At 44.3% G+C, this 17102-nt stretch overlaps 1 protein-coding gene across 1 annotated transcript in view; it reads left to right on the top strand.

The window, feature by feature from the left end:
* chst11 (carbohydrate (chondroitin 4) sulfotransferase 11) overlaps positions 1-5413 on the top strand; it is a 129471-nt gene extending 124058 nt beyond the window's left edge. The window contains exon 3 of the mRNA XM_069904245.1: positions 1-5413. Coding sequence (XP_069760346.1) covers positions 1-855 — 855 coding nt within the window. The 3' untranslated portion in view covers positions 856-5413.
* Positions 5414-17102: the final 11689 nt, after the last annotated feature.

Genomic DNA, 17102 nt, shown 5'->3' with positions numbered 1-17102 from the left:
TACGAGTTCTCCAGCACGGAAGTGGCACATCAAATAAGAAGGAACCAGGTGGCGCAGACATGCCGGGCGAACAGTGCCAGGAGTCGAAAACGGCGGGTTTTGACCCCCAACGACCTGAAGCACCTCGTGGTGGATGAAGACCACCAGCTGATCTACTGCTACGTTCCGAAGGTGGCGTGTACAAACTGGAAGAGGGTAATGATGGTGCTCACAGGGCATGGAAAGTACAGCGACCCCATGGAGATCCAAGCCAACGAGGCGCACATTCCGTCCAACTTGCGAACCCTCAATCAGTACAGCATCTCAGAGATCAACCACCGGTTAAAAAATTACCTGAAGTTCATGTTCGTGCGCGAGCCCTTTGAGAGGCTGGTGTCGGCCTACAGGAACAAGTTCACCAGGAGGTACAACACGTCCTTCCACAAGCGGTACGGCACGAAGATTGTGCGGCGCCAGCGGAAGAACGCGACCCGGGATGCCCTGCGCAGCGGCAGCGATGTGCGGTTTGAGGAGTTTGTGGGATACCTCGTCGACCCCCACACGCAGAGGGAAGAGCCCTTCAACGAACACTGGGAGACGGTGTACTCCCTCTGCCACCCCTGCCACATCCACTATGACCTCATTGGCAAGTACGAAAGCCTGCAGGAAGACGCCAACTACATCCTGCGGCTAGCCGGAGTGGACAACCTGGTCAAGTTTCCGACCTACGCCAAATCTACGAGAACTACGGACGAAATGACGGCCCAGTTTTTCCAAAATATCAGCTCAGCCTTCCAAACTCAGTTGTTTAACCTCTACAAATTGGATTTTGTCATGTTCAATTATTCCGTGCCAAACTACCTAAAGTTGGCTTGAAAATGCTGGCCAGTTAATTTAAGGTTTTACCTGTTATTATAACGGCATAAACAGATTTTTGTCTTGTAAATTTAATGAAGATTTGCTTCTTTGCTGCGAGCAGCAAGAATCAAAATTATTTAAATAACTTTGTAAGAAAGGATCTCTCTCTCTCTCTTGCTTTCTCTCCCTCCCTTGACCTCTCTTTCTCTCTCTCTCTCTCTCTCTCTCTCTCTCTCTCTCTCTCTCTCTCTCTCTCTCTCTCTCTCGGCAGGCTAGTGGAATGGCCAGGTCGTTTCAAGAAGTTCTGTCCTGAATGAGGTCTCCGACTCTTTTGTGTGAGATAAGAGGCAGTTTGATTCTTATTGGGGGTGTCTTGTTTGTGAAAGGATTCTCCAAGCCCAAGGTTCAATGAGATACACTGTTAATATCTCGCCCTGAATACTCTCCAGGGACCGACTGGTCTGCAGTAAATGGCTTGTGAACTGAAAGAGATCCTGTTACACATTGCTGTATCCTTTAACAATCAGCTTTTCAGCAATTAGTTTCAAGTGTTTCTGGTGATTTTAAACTGCAATTATGGTTAATTTTTCTTTTAAGAAAGCTAACATGAAGCCTTTGTCATCTGATGCCAAGTCTAGATTAATAACAGATTGGTTACTGGGTTTTCTGATTGATTTTTCTGAGTTCAGAAAAAATACTCGAGGTGGATTCAACATCCTTTAAACGACTTCACCTGCCTGTAAAGGACAAGAGTCTTCCATGGTGGCTGTAGGTTATATCTGCCAGCATCCATTCAGTGGGCTCTTGACTCTTGTCTTACCCAGCTGGAACCTGCTGTAATGGAGTTGGAAACTCCTCCCACCCCCAGCACAGGTAAAACTGGAATCTCTCTGTTCAGGCATAGAAAAGCCACCAAGTAATGTCCAGATGCTGGGGTTTGGAGTGGTACACAAAAGTGCTGGAGAATCTCAGCAGGTCACGCAGCATCCATGGAAAGCAAAAGGCATCAATGTTTCTTCAGGTGTAACCTTTTTTTTTTACGCCAGGGCGGTGGGTGTATGGAACGGGCTGCCAGAGATGATGGTTGAGGCAGGTACTACTGCGATGCCTAAATACAAAATCGGATGGATACCTGGGGATAGGACGGGCGTGTGGTCGGCATGGGGAAGTTGGGTCACAGTGCCTGTTTTCACGCTGCATCCATGACTCTAGGACCTGCTGTGTTTCTCTAGCACTCGTGTGTACTGAAGAAAAACAGAATTAATGTTTCAGTTTGGAAGGTCTTCCACCGGAAACGTTAGCTCTGTTTCTCTTTCTCCCCTTCAGATACTGCCTGACCTACTGCGTGTTCCTAGTATTTTAATTGCAAAAGAACAAAAATGTTGCTGTCATTTCCATTAGGAACATGAATGATGCGGATTCTCCAAGGGTATTCAACAATTCTTAATTCCATGTGCATTGTTAAATTCAACTGCTGTTTAAAAGTCAACTGTTGAGATTTATTTTAAAATTAAAAGAATATTTTTAAACTGTGAAGTACAACTTTCAAAAAGTACTAAGTCCCAGACAGTCCCAAGATTAAAACATGCCCTATGCCTTCTTTGGTGAAGATAAATCCCACAACTCAGTGTTACTTGGTTGGGAGAATAATGATCGAAAAGATATATCCATGTTTCCAATCCAATTAAAACTTGAAGGAACTCTACCAGCCTAAGAGCGGGGATTCGTATTTGAGTCATGATATGGAGACGATTTTTTAAACTCTTTGGATATCTTGGGAGAGGCCGACTTTTAGTGTTCTGTCCATTTACTGCCCTCAAGGACCTGGGAAGCTATCTCTTGCACTGCTGCCATGCTAAACTGGCCAAAGGTCTTGCCACCACAGTGTTTCTGGAAACTTGGCCCAATTGCAAAAGCCTGTGCTCAGGACAGGATGGAGCGGATGCAGTTCCATGGGGGAAGAGGATGTGATATTGTCCCTGCACCTTCTCCTCCTGCGGTTGGTTCCACTCCATGGAATCGAGGATAGCAATGGCAGAGCTTCCATGGAGAGCTCTCATGACTTCAGCTCTGCGGATTCTGCTCCTTTTCCGGGTTTCCCATTGAGGTGGATGGAAGACTTACAAGTGTCGGCTCTACCTAGGCTTCGAAGCAGAACTTAGAGCAGAGCGGAGCTTTAGTTCTAAGTGAATGCCACTCATGCACTCATCGAGTCAATGAAGTGCTGACTGTTCCCTTCCTAGTTGGGCCCCTCTGGGTGTCTTCTTCTGTCCTCCCACTTGAAGCAACAATCTTCATGCCCCAGTTGCTGAACTTCAACCAAAGTTTCAACCAGAGGAGGAGGCGACTACTTTGCCTCACCCCAACTATCCAAATCAACGCACACAGGACGCTGATCGGAAGGCACAGGTGAAGTTGGCACCCATAACGATACAGGAAATGTACGATTCAGAAGGAGGCCTGTGCCCGCTGGCTCGAGACGATGTGCGTGACTTCATCCAATCTTCTATCACTAGGTCCGTGAACTGATCAACGTGATGAGGGCTTCCGTCTACATCATCCTCTGAGACAGCGAGCTCCAGAGCTTCACCTTTCTCTGCGTGGAGACATTTTTTCTTCATTGCTCCTACATTCCTTCTCCCAGTCATTTAAAATTGGGCAACCTCCCATTGCAGTTGACTTAATTATTATTCAAAGAGGATTAAGAAACAAGGGAAGGTAAATTGAATGCCCCAACTATAATGGAACTCAGTGTGGTCTTACTTTAGCCTATTTCACTATAGCATTAACCACCCAATCTCTAACTCTTCACAGTCAAGTCTAGCCATTTTTAATTCATTTGGGAACATGTTTAAATCACTTTGTTAAATATTTGTTCAATGAGGATAGTTTCATCTACACATTAATTAAGTAGACCATTGTTACTTAAAAAGCGGTGTTAATAGCTGATATTTATGTTTTGAAGAGGGTTCGAGCGTTGTCTATTTTGATGGTAGCCTCTATTTATTGCTTGTTTGTGTGCAGAAATGAAAATGTTTAATTTTGAAGAATTGGTACTGGGCACCAGGTATTTATTTTTGCAGGGTCTTCTTGTTGGTGAGTTTCTAGCGCCAATTCTCTCCACTTCCCTTCACCACCTTCCTCTCTCTCTCACTCCTCGAGTGAGGTAAAGATATATTTCCTATGTTTTGGGCCTCAGGCCCTTCTTCAAGGTGTGAGTAAAAAGCAGGCAGATGCCTCTACCCCTGTGACGCAGGAGGTGCTCAACTTGTGCCACACCTCCTCCCTCACCATCATTCGGATGGACTGGATGCAGACTGGGAGATCGCTTCGCTGAGCATCTCAGCTCCATTAGCTGCAACAGCCTGGATCACCCAGTGGCTGCCCATTTCAATTCCCTGCTCCATTCCCTCGCTGACATGACTGTCCATGGTCTCGTGCACAGCCAAACTGAGACCACCTTGGGACGAACAGCACCTCATCTTCCATCTGGGCACCCTCCAGCCAGATGGCATTAACATCAACTTCTCTGGTTCCTGTTAGCCCCTCCCCCTCATCTTTCCCTATGTCTCCTTCCCTCTAGCTCTCTCTCTCTCTCTTCCCATTTTCCTCTGCCTCCTTTCCTGCACCGCTGCTTCCGTGGAGCCAAAAACACCAACCCCCCCCCCCCCTTCTCCCAACCAGTTCTCCCCTTTCCTCTCCTGTCCTCCCATTCATATCCAATTAACATCTTTTGTTCTACTTGGTTTGTTCTACTTTCCTTCTCCCCAGCTTTTTAATTCAGGAGCCTGCCGCCTTTTTACTCAAAAAAGGCTCGGGCCCAAAGTGTGGGCAATATATCTTCACCTCCTGTGGACGCTGCGAGACCGGCTGAGATCCTCCAGCATTTCTGTGTGTTTTTACTACAATCACAGTGTCTGCGGACTTCCTCTGAGCCCTGACTTGTCAAGTCACGTGCCCTGACTTGATTTCCTAAATGTGCTCAGTATCTCTGAACCAGCTGTAACATATATAAGTACACCAGGACTTCTATTGAGAGAGTTTGCTGGTATGATCTGTAAATCAAGTGTGAACTCCGTTCAACAGGAGCTGATAACCTTCTCAAGAAAGGAAGAGGTGACACGATGATTTCAGGTAACCTAATTGATCTCGTGATGTCATTCTGATTGAAGTGAATGCTATTTTCTTACATGCATCCACAGAAACGTTACAGGGGGAAGTAATTCAAGGTCTTTCATTAAATTTTTTACTTCTTTGTTCACTGTAGAAGGCTTATTTCATTTTGTTCCCTCTTTTTATCTAGTTAGATATTATCTCTTGGAAAGGACACTGTTAGTCAATACCAGTAATTGTTGTAGTAAAAACACCTTGAGGAAGGACTCTGGCCTGTGACATTGATGTCTTTACTTCCTCTGGACGCTGCGCGACCTGCTGAGTTCCTCCAGCATTTCTGTGTTTTTACCAGTAATTGTTGTGACATGTTGGTTTAGTCATGCGACCTTTTTTTAAAAGTTTCACTTGAGCCTGATCAATTATTTTTCTAAGTAACTTTCATTAAAATGCGGGATGAAAATGATTAGTTTGTGTGATCATTAATTCTAATAAAAGAATTTGTCCTTTTCTGCACTGGATTGAAGATGCCAAACAGGTAAGAAATACACCCCCTTACGTTGCTTCAACTTTTTTTCCAGAGATTTGAGAGGATAATCAGACGTAAGCAGAGAGCGCTAAGTGGCCCTCCTGATTTTGAACTGTTTGTTGTCACGTGTGCTGAGCTACAGTGAAAATATTTCTTTGGCGGACTATCCCAGCAGGTCATCCCACACTTAAGGACAAGAAGTAGCGCAAAAGTAAAACACAAAAACAGAAGATAGTGTTCAAGACAAACTCACATTCTGGTTTTGAATATTTTATTTTTCATTTTCAAAGACTGACACAAATCCAACCAAACAACCCAATCTCTTTCAATAATATTGGGTCTATCTTCCCCCCTCCCCTACCTCCGTACCCTACCACAAAGAATAGATTATATAAATTAAACAAATATAAAGAACCATTGATCGGTAAAGTCACAAACACTTAAGAAAAATCCAAAGAAATCTGAAATAAAAAAGATAAGGAACAAAATACAAGAGCCCGTCATCTGCACCACGACCCACTTCACTGGTCTCCATCATTTCACTACTGACTCCGATTGTTGCATTTCCTTTATTCAGAAGGGGTTGAATTTACATCTGCGCACCAATATGCTGCAGATAGCATTGCCACATCCTAACAAATGCTCTAGGGGAATACAACTCTACATTTCCGTAATCCATCATGTAATATTTAGTTGGGAGTCGGACTTCCACGTATCCACTATACATTTCCTGGCTACCGACAAGGCGGCCTTCACAAAGTGAAGTTGGTATCTGGACAGTTTAAAACTCATGTTCATAATGTTTAAAGTCACATACTTTTTACTATCACGTAAACCAGCTCCCCTCCATTGACTCCGTCTACACTCAGGAAAGCAGCCAACAATTCGGAATTGTATGCCACCCCATTCGCACTCTTCTTTCCCCCCCACCCGTCAAACAGATGAAGTTGAAAGCATGCTCCACCATCAGCTCCTTCTGCCTCGTAGGAGACCCAGGGGACACTTCAACATTCTTTCGGCTTCTGAGGAAGTAGAGGCTTTCGAGGAGTGAGCATCAACGTGATTGTACCAGAACAGATTGTTGGTGATATTTACATCTGAGAACATAAAGCTGTCCCCCTCTGATGCAGGCAGGGCCATGTGCTCCACCCGTTTGCTTGAAGTCGACATCCAGCTCCATCACTTCAGAACCATAAAACATTACAGCACAGGAGCAGGCCCTTTGGCCCTTCTAGTCTGTGCTGATCCATTTTTTTGTTTAGTCCACTGACCTGCACCACAGTCCATAACCATCCATACTCCTTCCATCCACATAGGTGTCCAAGTTCTTCTTACATGTTAAAGTTGAGCCCACATTCACCACTTCAGTTGACAGCTTGTTCCACACTCCCACCACTCTGAGTGAAGAAGTTCCCCTTCTTGTTTTCCCTAAACTTTTCCCCTTTCACCCTTAATCCATGTCCTCTGGTTTGTATCTCACCTACCCTATCTACATTCACTCTGTCTATACCCCTCATCATATGAAATACCTCTATTGAATCTCCCCTCATTCTCATTCTACGCTCTAGGGAATAAAGTCCTAACCTGTTTAACCTTTTCCTGTAACTTAGTTCCTGAAGTCCAGGCAACATCCTAGTAAATCTTCTCTGCGCTCTCTCTATCTTATTGATATATTTCCTGTAGTTAGGTTACCAAAACTGCACAAAATACTTCAAATTTGACCTCACCAATGTCTTGTACAACTTCACCATAGCATCTCAACACTTTACAACCCTATCCACCTGTGACGCCACTTTCATGGAATTATGTATCTGAATTCCCAGATCCCTCTGTTCTACCACACTCCTCAGTGCCCAACCATTTTACCGTGTATGTCCTTTCTTGGTTTGTTTTTTCAAAATGCAGCACCTCACACTTGTCTGCATTAAATTCCATCTGCTATTTTTCATCCCATTTTTCCAGCTGGTCCAGATCCCTCTGCAAGCTTTGAAAACTTTTTTCTCTGTTCACAACTTGCTGATCCAATTTACTACATTATCATCCCGATCATTGATATAGGTGACAAATAACAATGGTCCCAGCACCAATCCTTGAGACACACCACTAATCACAGGCCTCCAGTCTGAGAAGCATCATCCACCACTACCCTCTGGCTTCTCTTGTCCAGCCATTGTCGAATTCAGTTCATTTCACCATGAATACCTAATGTCTAAACATTCCTGACTAACCTCCCATGTGGGACCTTGTCAAAGGCCTTACTGAATGAAGTCCATGAAGACAACATCCATAGCTTTTCCTTCATCAACTTTCCTGGTAACACGATTTACTACGCACGAATTCATGTTGACTATCCCGAATCAGTTTCTGGCTATCCAACGGAATAACATGAGCTACCCTCCAATCCTCCAGCACCTCACCCGTGGCTAAGGCTATTTTAAATATTTCTGCCAGAGCCACTGCAATTTCTACACTGGCCTCCCTCAAAGTCCGAGGGAATATCTTGTCAGGCCCTGGGGATTTATCCATCCTCATTTGCTTTAAGACAGCAAGTACTTCCTCTCTTTAATCTGTATAGGTTCCATGACCTCATTGCTCGTTTTCCTTGCTTCCCACGACTGTTTCCTGAGTAAATACTGATGAAAAAAAAACATTTAAGATCTCCCCCATCTCTTATGGCTCCAGACAAAGCCAACCACTCTGATCTTTAAGGGTACCAATTTTGTTCCTTACTGTCCTTTTGCTCTTAATATACCTATAGAAACCTTTGAAATTTCCTTCACATTGTTGGCCAAAGTGACCTCGTGTCTTCTTTTACCTTTCTGATTTCTTTCTTGAGGATTTTCTTGCATTTTTTTATATGTCTCATTTGCTCCGTGTTGCCTATACCTGCGATACACCTCACTCTTCCCCCGAACCTGATCCCCAATATCCCTTGAAAACCAAGGTTCCCTCTGCCTGCTAACCTTGCTTTTAATCCTGACAGGAACATACCAACTCTATACTCTCAAAATGTCATCTTTGCTGACACTGATAGAGAGGTTGTTGTCCTGACCCCTTGTCACCAGCCTCTCTATCTCCTTATTAGAGGTTGAGATCTGGCCTATGGCAGAGGTATCTGCAAACTTCTTTAACCTTTCAATTGATAGTCAACAAAGCATTCCCGCTTTAAATTGCATTTCTGCTTATGTGATTTTGATCTGTGTAAAATTTAAATTAGACGTACAACACAGTAACAGTCCTTTCTGGCCCATGAAGCCTTGCTGCCCAAATACCCCAATTAACCTACAAGGATGGGATGAATTTGGAGCCCCCAGTGGAATCCCACTCAGACAGGAAGGAAGATACAAACTCTACAGACAGCACCGGATTCGAACCGAACCTGGGTCGCTGGCACTGTAATAGCATTGCACTAACTGTCTCGCTAATCGTGCCACTCCTAAGTTAACCGTGCCACCTCTATGTTAACCGTGCCACCCAAATTGGCTGCCTTGTTTCCTACACTGAGTTTTCACTTGTGAAATACTTTGCAGTTAGCCCATGTTTTGCCCAACACCCAACCGAACACAATCTCATTCCTCGCCATTCCTTGTCCTTGTCTCTCTGAACGACACAGTCTCTGACTATACCACACTTGTTCTGCACTATATGCTGGCACCTTGGGCTATAGATTTCCCCACAGTTACAAGAGCCATTCGAGCCCATGTTGACTCCCAAACCACATCCTTCATTCCCATTCTCGCACATCTCCCAACCTTCAAAACATTAACTACAGGAATGTGGAAGGAGGAGTAAACGGGAGCATCCAGGGGTCGCAGGGAGAATGTGCGCACTCCACTCAGACAGCACCAGAGATCTGGGTCAAGCCTATGTCACTGGAGATGCACAGCAGCAACTGCAACTGCTGTGTACACTTTGCCTGAGTGTTCCCCAGCTCACGCTCTCCCTTCAATCCCACTCCTCTTTTCAATCTCACTCTCCCCTTCGAGCTCACTCCTCCATTCGAGCTCACTCCTCCCTCCAAGCTCATCTCTGGGTTGAACTAGTGTGTCCTTGTCCAGACCTGAGCAATCTGCAGCCATGCCAATCAGCAGTTGGCCATTTAACCCTACTCTGATCCCATCGTGGCCCTGCCTCTTGCCTTGGTGGTACAGACGATGTATCAATCCTCCAATATTGGCTTCAGTGTTGAGCAAACTTCCTCCCAGTATTTTTATTTTGCAGTGAAAACATCCCCTCAGGAAAAAAAAAATCACAGCACTGGAATTACTTTGGCTAAAATCTTGGCTGTAAATCTTCCTGTGGAGATTCTGAACGTTGTTTCTGATGCAGAAAGTGATTCAGTTTGAATTGATATATGTAGATAATTTTCATTATATCAAAGGCTTCTCTTTGACCCAATCTCTCCCACACGATATTGTTACTATTCTGTGACACTAACTACCAGCTTTCCTCAATGCTCTTAACATAAATGTCATGCTTTATTAAAATTTAGACTTGCAGCATGGTAACAGGCCATTTTGCCCCACGTGCTCGTGCCGCCCAATTTACACCCCATTAACCTACACCCCCCGTAGGTTTTTGAATGGTGGGAGGAACTGGAGCACCCGGGGAAAACCCACGTAGACATGTGGAGAACTCCTTACAGACAGTGTGGGATTCAAACTCAGGTCCTGATCGCTGGCACTGTAAAGGCATTGAGCCAACAGCTACACCAACTGCGCCACCCCACATTGTTGCACACAAAATCAATTGTGAGGTTTCCTTTTGGTGAATCGAGTAAATAACAAGCTACGTGAAAACTGCCTCAAGAAGTCAGCCAACGTCATCACCCCAGTCCCATCTTCTCGCTGCTCCCTTTACCTCTAGCTTCAAGAACAGTTTTCAATCCTACAGCTCTTGACCTCCTGACCGTAAACCTGAGACCTCTGGTCTGCATTACTGAAGTTTCACTTTCTTTTGTACTAAATATTTATTTTTTATCCTTTCATATTCATTATACTATGTATTTTCTACGTATATACTGAATATTGACAAGGCTAGATAGAGTGGGCGAGGAGAAGTTTCCAGTGGTACCTGGGACACTCAGAATAAAAGGAAGATAGAGTGGGGAATGGGAATAACGGGTGTGTTTGCAGAGTCGACATTACTTGAGTTTTGTGGCAAATGAGTAGGCCAAGGTGCCACCTTAATACTGTACCGAGCAAGTCCTGGCTAGTTAGAGACTGCATCTTTCCCTGTAGAACAAAGATGTGGACACTTGCTGAACTGCATGGCCAAGTACTGCTTCTAAGTCAAACAGTTATATCTTTTTCGGCCTTGGCATATTGTGGTAATTTAATTTAACTATTGTTTTTGGTATACCTTACATACCTGTGTGGCTACCACAAGTATGTATATCAGTGCATTTGTACATTGTACCCCTGTATATGACAATAAACTCTCGGTCGCATCACAAAATCATCACACAGCGCACTGTTCAAGAAAGTACTAAAGCTGCAATCCTTTATCAGTGCCACCAACGACAGTCTCTCCCGAACGCCACATTCTGTAAGGAGTTCTCCCTGTGACTGCATGGGTTTTCCCCAGGGGCTCCGGTTTCCTCCCACCGTTCAAAATTTGCCAGGGGTTGTAGGTTAAAAGTCTATAAATTAGGCGCCACGGGCTCGTGGGCTGAAATGGCCTGTTACCGTGCCGTATGTCTAAATATTTTTTTTAAAAGTAAAATTTAAAATTCATTCTTCCAACTTTGTAGCTTATACTGCCTTCCTGATTTTGGATCCTGTCCTGAACCCACACATCCTGTGCTCATGTAAGTTCAGTCACCAGTATGACAAGAGCCCCAGTCCTACATGAAGGAGCAGGGGCCTGACGTCACACCAACATCTTCCTGACTGATTTCACGTGAGGTCTAATCTCATCGTCAGTTTGCAGCCTGTGACTTCATTTCCGCCAATGTCTATAAAGAAGCTAGTACGGTCGTGTCTGCGTAGGATTTCTTCCACATTCCAAAGGCCTGCAAGGTTCGGAGGTTAATTGGTCATGTGGATGTATTTTGGCGGCATGTGCAGTACCTCTAAATTAAAACATTTAAATTTTTTTTAATGGCTTTTGTTTCTCAGCACAGTGGTACAGCATCACCTCTGTAGACAAGGTGAAGAAAAATTCCAAGGGCTTCTATAAAGAGCAAAACGAAATCAAGGAACAAAATTGCCTTCTTGAAGGCCAGAGTGGTCAGCTCTGTACAGAGCCAAAAGAGCTTAAATGGATTGCTTTGCATCTGTATTTCCTTGTGGGATGGACACAGAGTCTATAGAATTGGGGCACAATGGTGGTGAGGAGGCAAAAAAGGTGGTTAAATTCCCAGGATCTGTTCTTGTTCCATGTTCCTACCACCCTGGAAGATAAAAGTATTGGCCTCAGGGCCCGATTAAAATCTTGTCCCTCTTAATATAAATCCATGCCCTCTAATTTTGGATTCCCCTCCCCTGGAAAAATAACGACTGTGACTATTTAAAACCAGTGAAAGTGCACATCTCCTATGAACAACACTCATACCTCACTGGGGGCGGTTACTCAGTCCCAGCAGTTGGAAACGAACACTTAAGTCAGTCTTACTCCCTTGCTCTTTATTCCCTGCTCTGTAATTTTTGTCCTGTCATTAAGTATCTATCCAATCCTATTTTAGTGAACCAGCTTCCTCCCCCCCTCCCACTCCACATCGCAACTCTCCACAGAGAGTAAAATCCTTTGGCTCATTTCTGATTCTTCTGCAAGGTATCTTTCCTGTGTCCTCTGATTACAAATCGTTCTATCACCTGAAACACTTTCAAATTATTTATTCTCGTCAACATGCCTGGCGATTATGAACGTGACCACGTAGCCCCTCTCACCTTCGCCAGTGATCCCAGGAATCGAACGCCAATCGTCTTTTAAAGTGGAAAGTGTGAAAGCAAAATCGGCTCCACTCTGGCGTGAGATGGCATCATCTGACACCGGGGATTGCCCCCGAATACAATCCCCGGTATCTATAGGTGCCGGCATTGAGATCAGGCAGCAACATTGCAGACACTTCCAATTAAAGGTAGAACAGACCAAACGCCGGGGATAAACCCTTGCACATGTGAAAGTGTTCAGTGTCCTGGTTAGGAGTGGTTCAGTGTGAAAGGCCAAACCCCCATTCCTATCCCAGGTCACTGAACAGCCAATTTACTGGGGATGCAAGTGTGAAAGGGGCCTTTAGATTCACCTTTAATCTTTACTGCTGTGGGAAAAGAACCCCATGAATGCTGTCTGACCCGCTGATTTCCTCCAGTTTTTAAAACTTTTTTTAATTTAAAATTTAAAAATTTAGACGTACTGTGTGGTAAAAGGCCATTTCAGCCCACGAGTCCATGCCACCCAATTTACACCCAATTAACCTACACCTTTGGTACATTTTGAACGGTGGGAGGAAACCGGAGCCACTGGGTAAAACCCACGCAGACACGGGGAGAATGTACCAACTCCTTACAGAGAACGTGGGATTTGAACCCCACTCCCAAACATTGCCCTAACCACTATGTCAACCGTGCCACGCCTTTTACGCCTTCTTATTGGTTGCCTGGCTATTCCTGTTTCCTCATTAGTCTTGTCCCTGGGAACCTAAGTGTGAAGGGTGCATCATTTGTCTGCAGGCGTGTTATGACTGTATGTGTGTTTGTAGTGTTTTATACCATGGACCGGAGAACGCTGTTTCATCGGGGTTATACTGATACAATCGGGTGATTAATAAACTTGAACCTGAAATGTTCAAAGGGAATGTTAGGGGAATGTTTTCACACAGAGAATGGTGAGAGTATGCAACCAGCTGCCACCTGAAGTGGTGAATGCGGGCTTGATTTAAACCAAAGAAAAAATTGGATTTGTACAGGAATGGGAGGGAAATGAAGGGCTATGGTCTGGGTGCTGGTCAATGGGATGAGGCAGGATAATAGTTCAGCATGGACTAGATGGGCCAAAGGGCATGTTTCTGTGCTGAAATATTCGATGTTTCTAAGTTTAGCAAACCTAAGACAGACTCTCTAGATGATTGTACATCATTTGCGGCCAAAAGCAGCTTTCTAAAGAATTTGAAACCATCGCAATGCATGGTGAAAAGTTGCTCAATGTGATTTGTATCAGAAATGCAAACTCCGTCTCATTGCTGTCAAAAACTTTTTCTATGTCATTGAGCCATTTCTATCTACACACAGGGAGAGTTTTTCACTGGCTAATCAGAGAAGGATTTAACATAGAGTAGGAGCAGAGGAGATTTCAATGCTAACTTGCAAAAATCAGTGGACATAGACTTAAAAGAGAGAAATACTTAAAGTGATGGAGGTCATAGTGAGATACAGGCAGCCCCCCCTCAGCGCATTGCCCACCCTGTTAACCACCCTTTCACATTCCATAGGGCCACAGAACATTACAGCACAGAAACGGGTCCTTTGGCCCTTTCTCGTCTGTGCTGAACTATTTTTCTGCCTGGTCCCACTGATCTGCACTCAATCCATACCCCTCCCATCCATGTACCCCTCCTGTGAAAGAATGTTTAACAAATATGCTTAACAAAGTATTAATGAATTAAGTGAGAAAATACAGTGGTTGCTTTGTAACATGGTGGAAATATAATTGCCTTCTAACATGACCTTCCCTGAGCTGTAGTGAGATAATAACAGAATGTAAATCCACCAAGATTGAGGACACCCTGACATTTCCCAGCTGTCTGCAGATGCCACAAGGGAGCGTGTTGTGTAAAAACAAGAATCACCAGCTGTGTGAGACTCGTGTGAAACTTATAGGGTCTCAAGCAGACCCCTGGCCAAAGGTGTATAAAAATGGGTTGAACACCCTGTATGCTTTGAGTGGGGTTCAGTGTAGAGAAAGAGTTCTTCTTTGTCCCCCTCACTCCCGCTGGCATTATCAAGGTTGACTAAGGGAAGTGGTGAACGCTTAATTGGTTCTGCTGTTTGTTTTATTACAGTGCAGGCTGACTTTAACAGTCCAATTTTTTCTTAAATGTTAAAATTGAGCCTGCATTCGTCACTTCACCTGGTACTCCCTGTGTGAAGATGCCCACCACTCCCTGTGTGAAGACATTCCCCATTATGTTCCCCCTAAACCTTTCACCATTAGCCCATTTATTTAATTCTCATAAACTCCCTCCAGATTCCACCACTGACCTATACACCAGGGCAAATTAACCTACCAACCTGCACATTGTTACAATCTGGGAACACCCAGAGGAAACCCACGCAGTGATGGGGAGTGTGCAGGCTCTGCACAGACAAGAGTCAAGATTGAGCCCATGTCCCTGCCACTGTGAAGCAGCGGGTCCTCTAAGTGCACCCCTCTAATGCCCCTACCGAAAGCATTGGAAAAGGATAAACAGAGTATTTGATCTCCCAGAGAGGCAGCATAGCAGGATGGACCAAACGGATGCTCTCTCAACTATCTCAGCCGGGGGCGGTGAAAGATTCAATCCTCTGTTAGCCCTTGTCCTCAATAACTAGGCTAAAAAAGGTCTTTAAGAAAATCGCTGTCTGAATGGGTGTTTTGTCCATGGCGAATGGCTTGAGCGGATATTTGTTCCAATGTGGGTAGACGTACCTTGAATTACACAGAACATTTCACACACAGTGCCAAGTGAGAGTGATATTTTGACTACAGAGCAATAACCTTAGGTGCAAACACATAATGCATCTTAGGTTACTGGAGACCTCAGGAAAATCTGTACACCAGACAGCAAACAAACTCGGCAGAGAACAGCAAGTCTCAGGTGTCATATTATAAAAGGGTTCTGTGATATACATATTAAAGAGTTACTGTACTTTTCCATTGCCTTAAACAGGGATCTGGAACTTTCCAGTGTTACACTAGCTGTGCAGAAAAAAAGAAAGTAAACCTCTTTGTTAACACCCTGCTTTTTCCCTGAAGTATTTTCCAAGGTCTCAAGTGACCCTTGGTATTCGGATTTGGAGACTGTATTTTAATTTTTAAAGTTTCCGTCAAAAAAATAAACTCGTTGAAGAGCCATGTATGAAAATAATTTAAGATGTGGCTAATTGGAGCTCCTAATGAGAACACAACAGGCAAAAGCTAGGAGCATTCAGCAGGTTTAGTTCTCTTTGGGAATGTGCCAATTTTGACGGCATTTCCTATGAGCTGATCCCGTGTAAAGGGCTGGTGTCTTGGTGACAAATTGTTCAGCAAATTACCTCTGGTTTCAGTGTTTGAGAAAGCAGGCAATATATATCCATCATTTCTAAAGTTCTATACAGTGGGAGCATGGTGTTTTAATTTTAATTTACAGATGCAGCCCTTCATTAATTTACAAATGTAGTAACAGGCCCTTCCAGTGCCCAAGCCCGCACTGCCCAATTACATCCCTGTGACCAGTTAACCTATTAACCCCTGTATGTCTTTGGAAGGTGGGAGGAAACCGAAGCACCCGGGGGAAACCTGTGCGGGCACGGGGAGAACAGACAGTCAGCGAGAGGTTCGCTGGCCCTGTAATAGCGTTGCGCTAACTGTGCTGGGTTAATAGCAGAGGTCTGGCAAGAGATCCAGTGATAAGTGTTCAAGACCCACTCCAGCAAACATAAAACTTAAATTTCAATGAATTAAACAAATCCAAAATGATAAAGCTAAATCGGTGACCGTAACAGAAGAGACATCAGCGTATATTTAATTATAAGGGGCATAGACAGGGCCGAGAGTTGGATTTTTTCCCCCAAGGTGGAAATATCGTAATAATGAGTTTATTGTCATACATTTTGTACAATGTGCCCATGCATTGAAATTCTTAACTTGCTGCAGAGGAAATAGTTTTAAAGTGAGAGGGGAAAAAGTTGAAGGAAGATTTATGAGGCAAGTTTTATTTACACAGAATGGTAAGTGCCTGGAGCGGGCTGTCTGGGAGAGTGGAGGTGGTAGAAGCAGATCTGATACCAACTTTTAAGAGGCATTTAGACAGGCACATCTACATGCAGGGAATGGAGGGTTACAGGCCACATGCAGGTAGATGTCAGTTTAAATTAATATCATGGCAGACATCACGGGTGAAGAGCCCATTACTGTGCTGTATGTTCCCCAAGCTCTCAAACCTCCTGATCTTTCAAAAACCTTGTTACTATGCCTCCTTGTTCGAGGTTCTCCCACTATTAATGTAGAGTTGGCGTCCCTGAAGGACCTTATATCAGTATTTTATATAATTGGGTGGGAAAACAGGGTGGAGATTGGATGGCGCCCCCTACAACCAACACGGGGAACTAGCAGCAAACAATGGCATCTGCTAGAGGAACTCAGTCTGTCGAAACTGCACCAGTTGGAGTAAATGGGTGGTCAGTGTTTGGAGCCAAAACCCTTTTAGTGATTATGGCTTGAAAAGGGTTTTGTGTGTGTGACAGAGAGAGACTGTGTGTGTGTGTCTGGTTGTCCATGTGTGTGTGTATGTATCTGTGTCTGTTCTGTATGTGAGAGAGAGAGACTGTGTGTGTAACTTTTTTTATATATGTGTGTGTGTCCCTGAGAATGTTTGTGTGTCTGTCTGGATATGTGTGTTTGTGTGAGAGAGAGAGAGAGAGATTGTGTGTGTTGTGTGTGTCTG

The sequence above is a fragment of the Narcine bancroftii genome, chromosome 11 (genome assembly GCF_036971445.1).
Source record: "Narcine bancroftii isolate sNarBan1 chromosome 11, sNarBan1.hap1, whole genome shotgun sequence".
Classification (NCBI taxonomy): domain Eukaryota; kingdom Metazoa; phylum Chordata; class Chondrichthyes; order Torpediniformes; family Narcinidae; genus Narcine; species Narcine bancroftii.
Note: the sequence above shows the minus strand (reverse complement) of the source record. Positions and strands in the feature narration are given on the sequence as shown.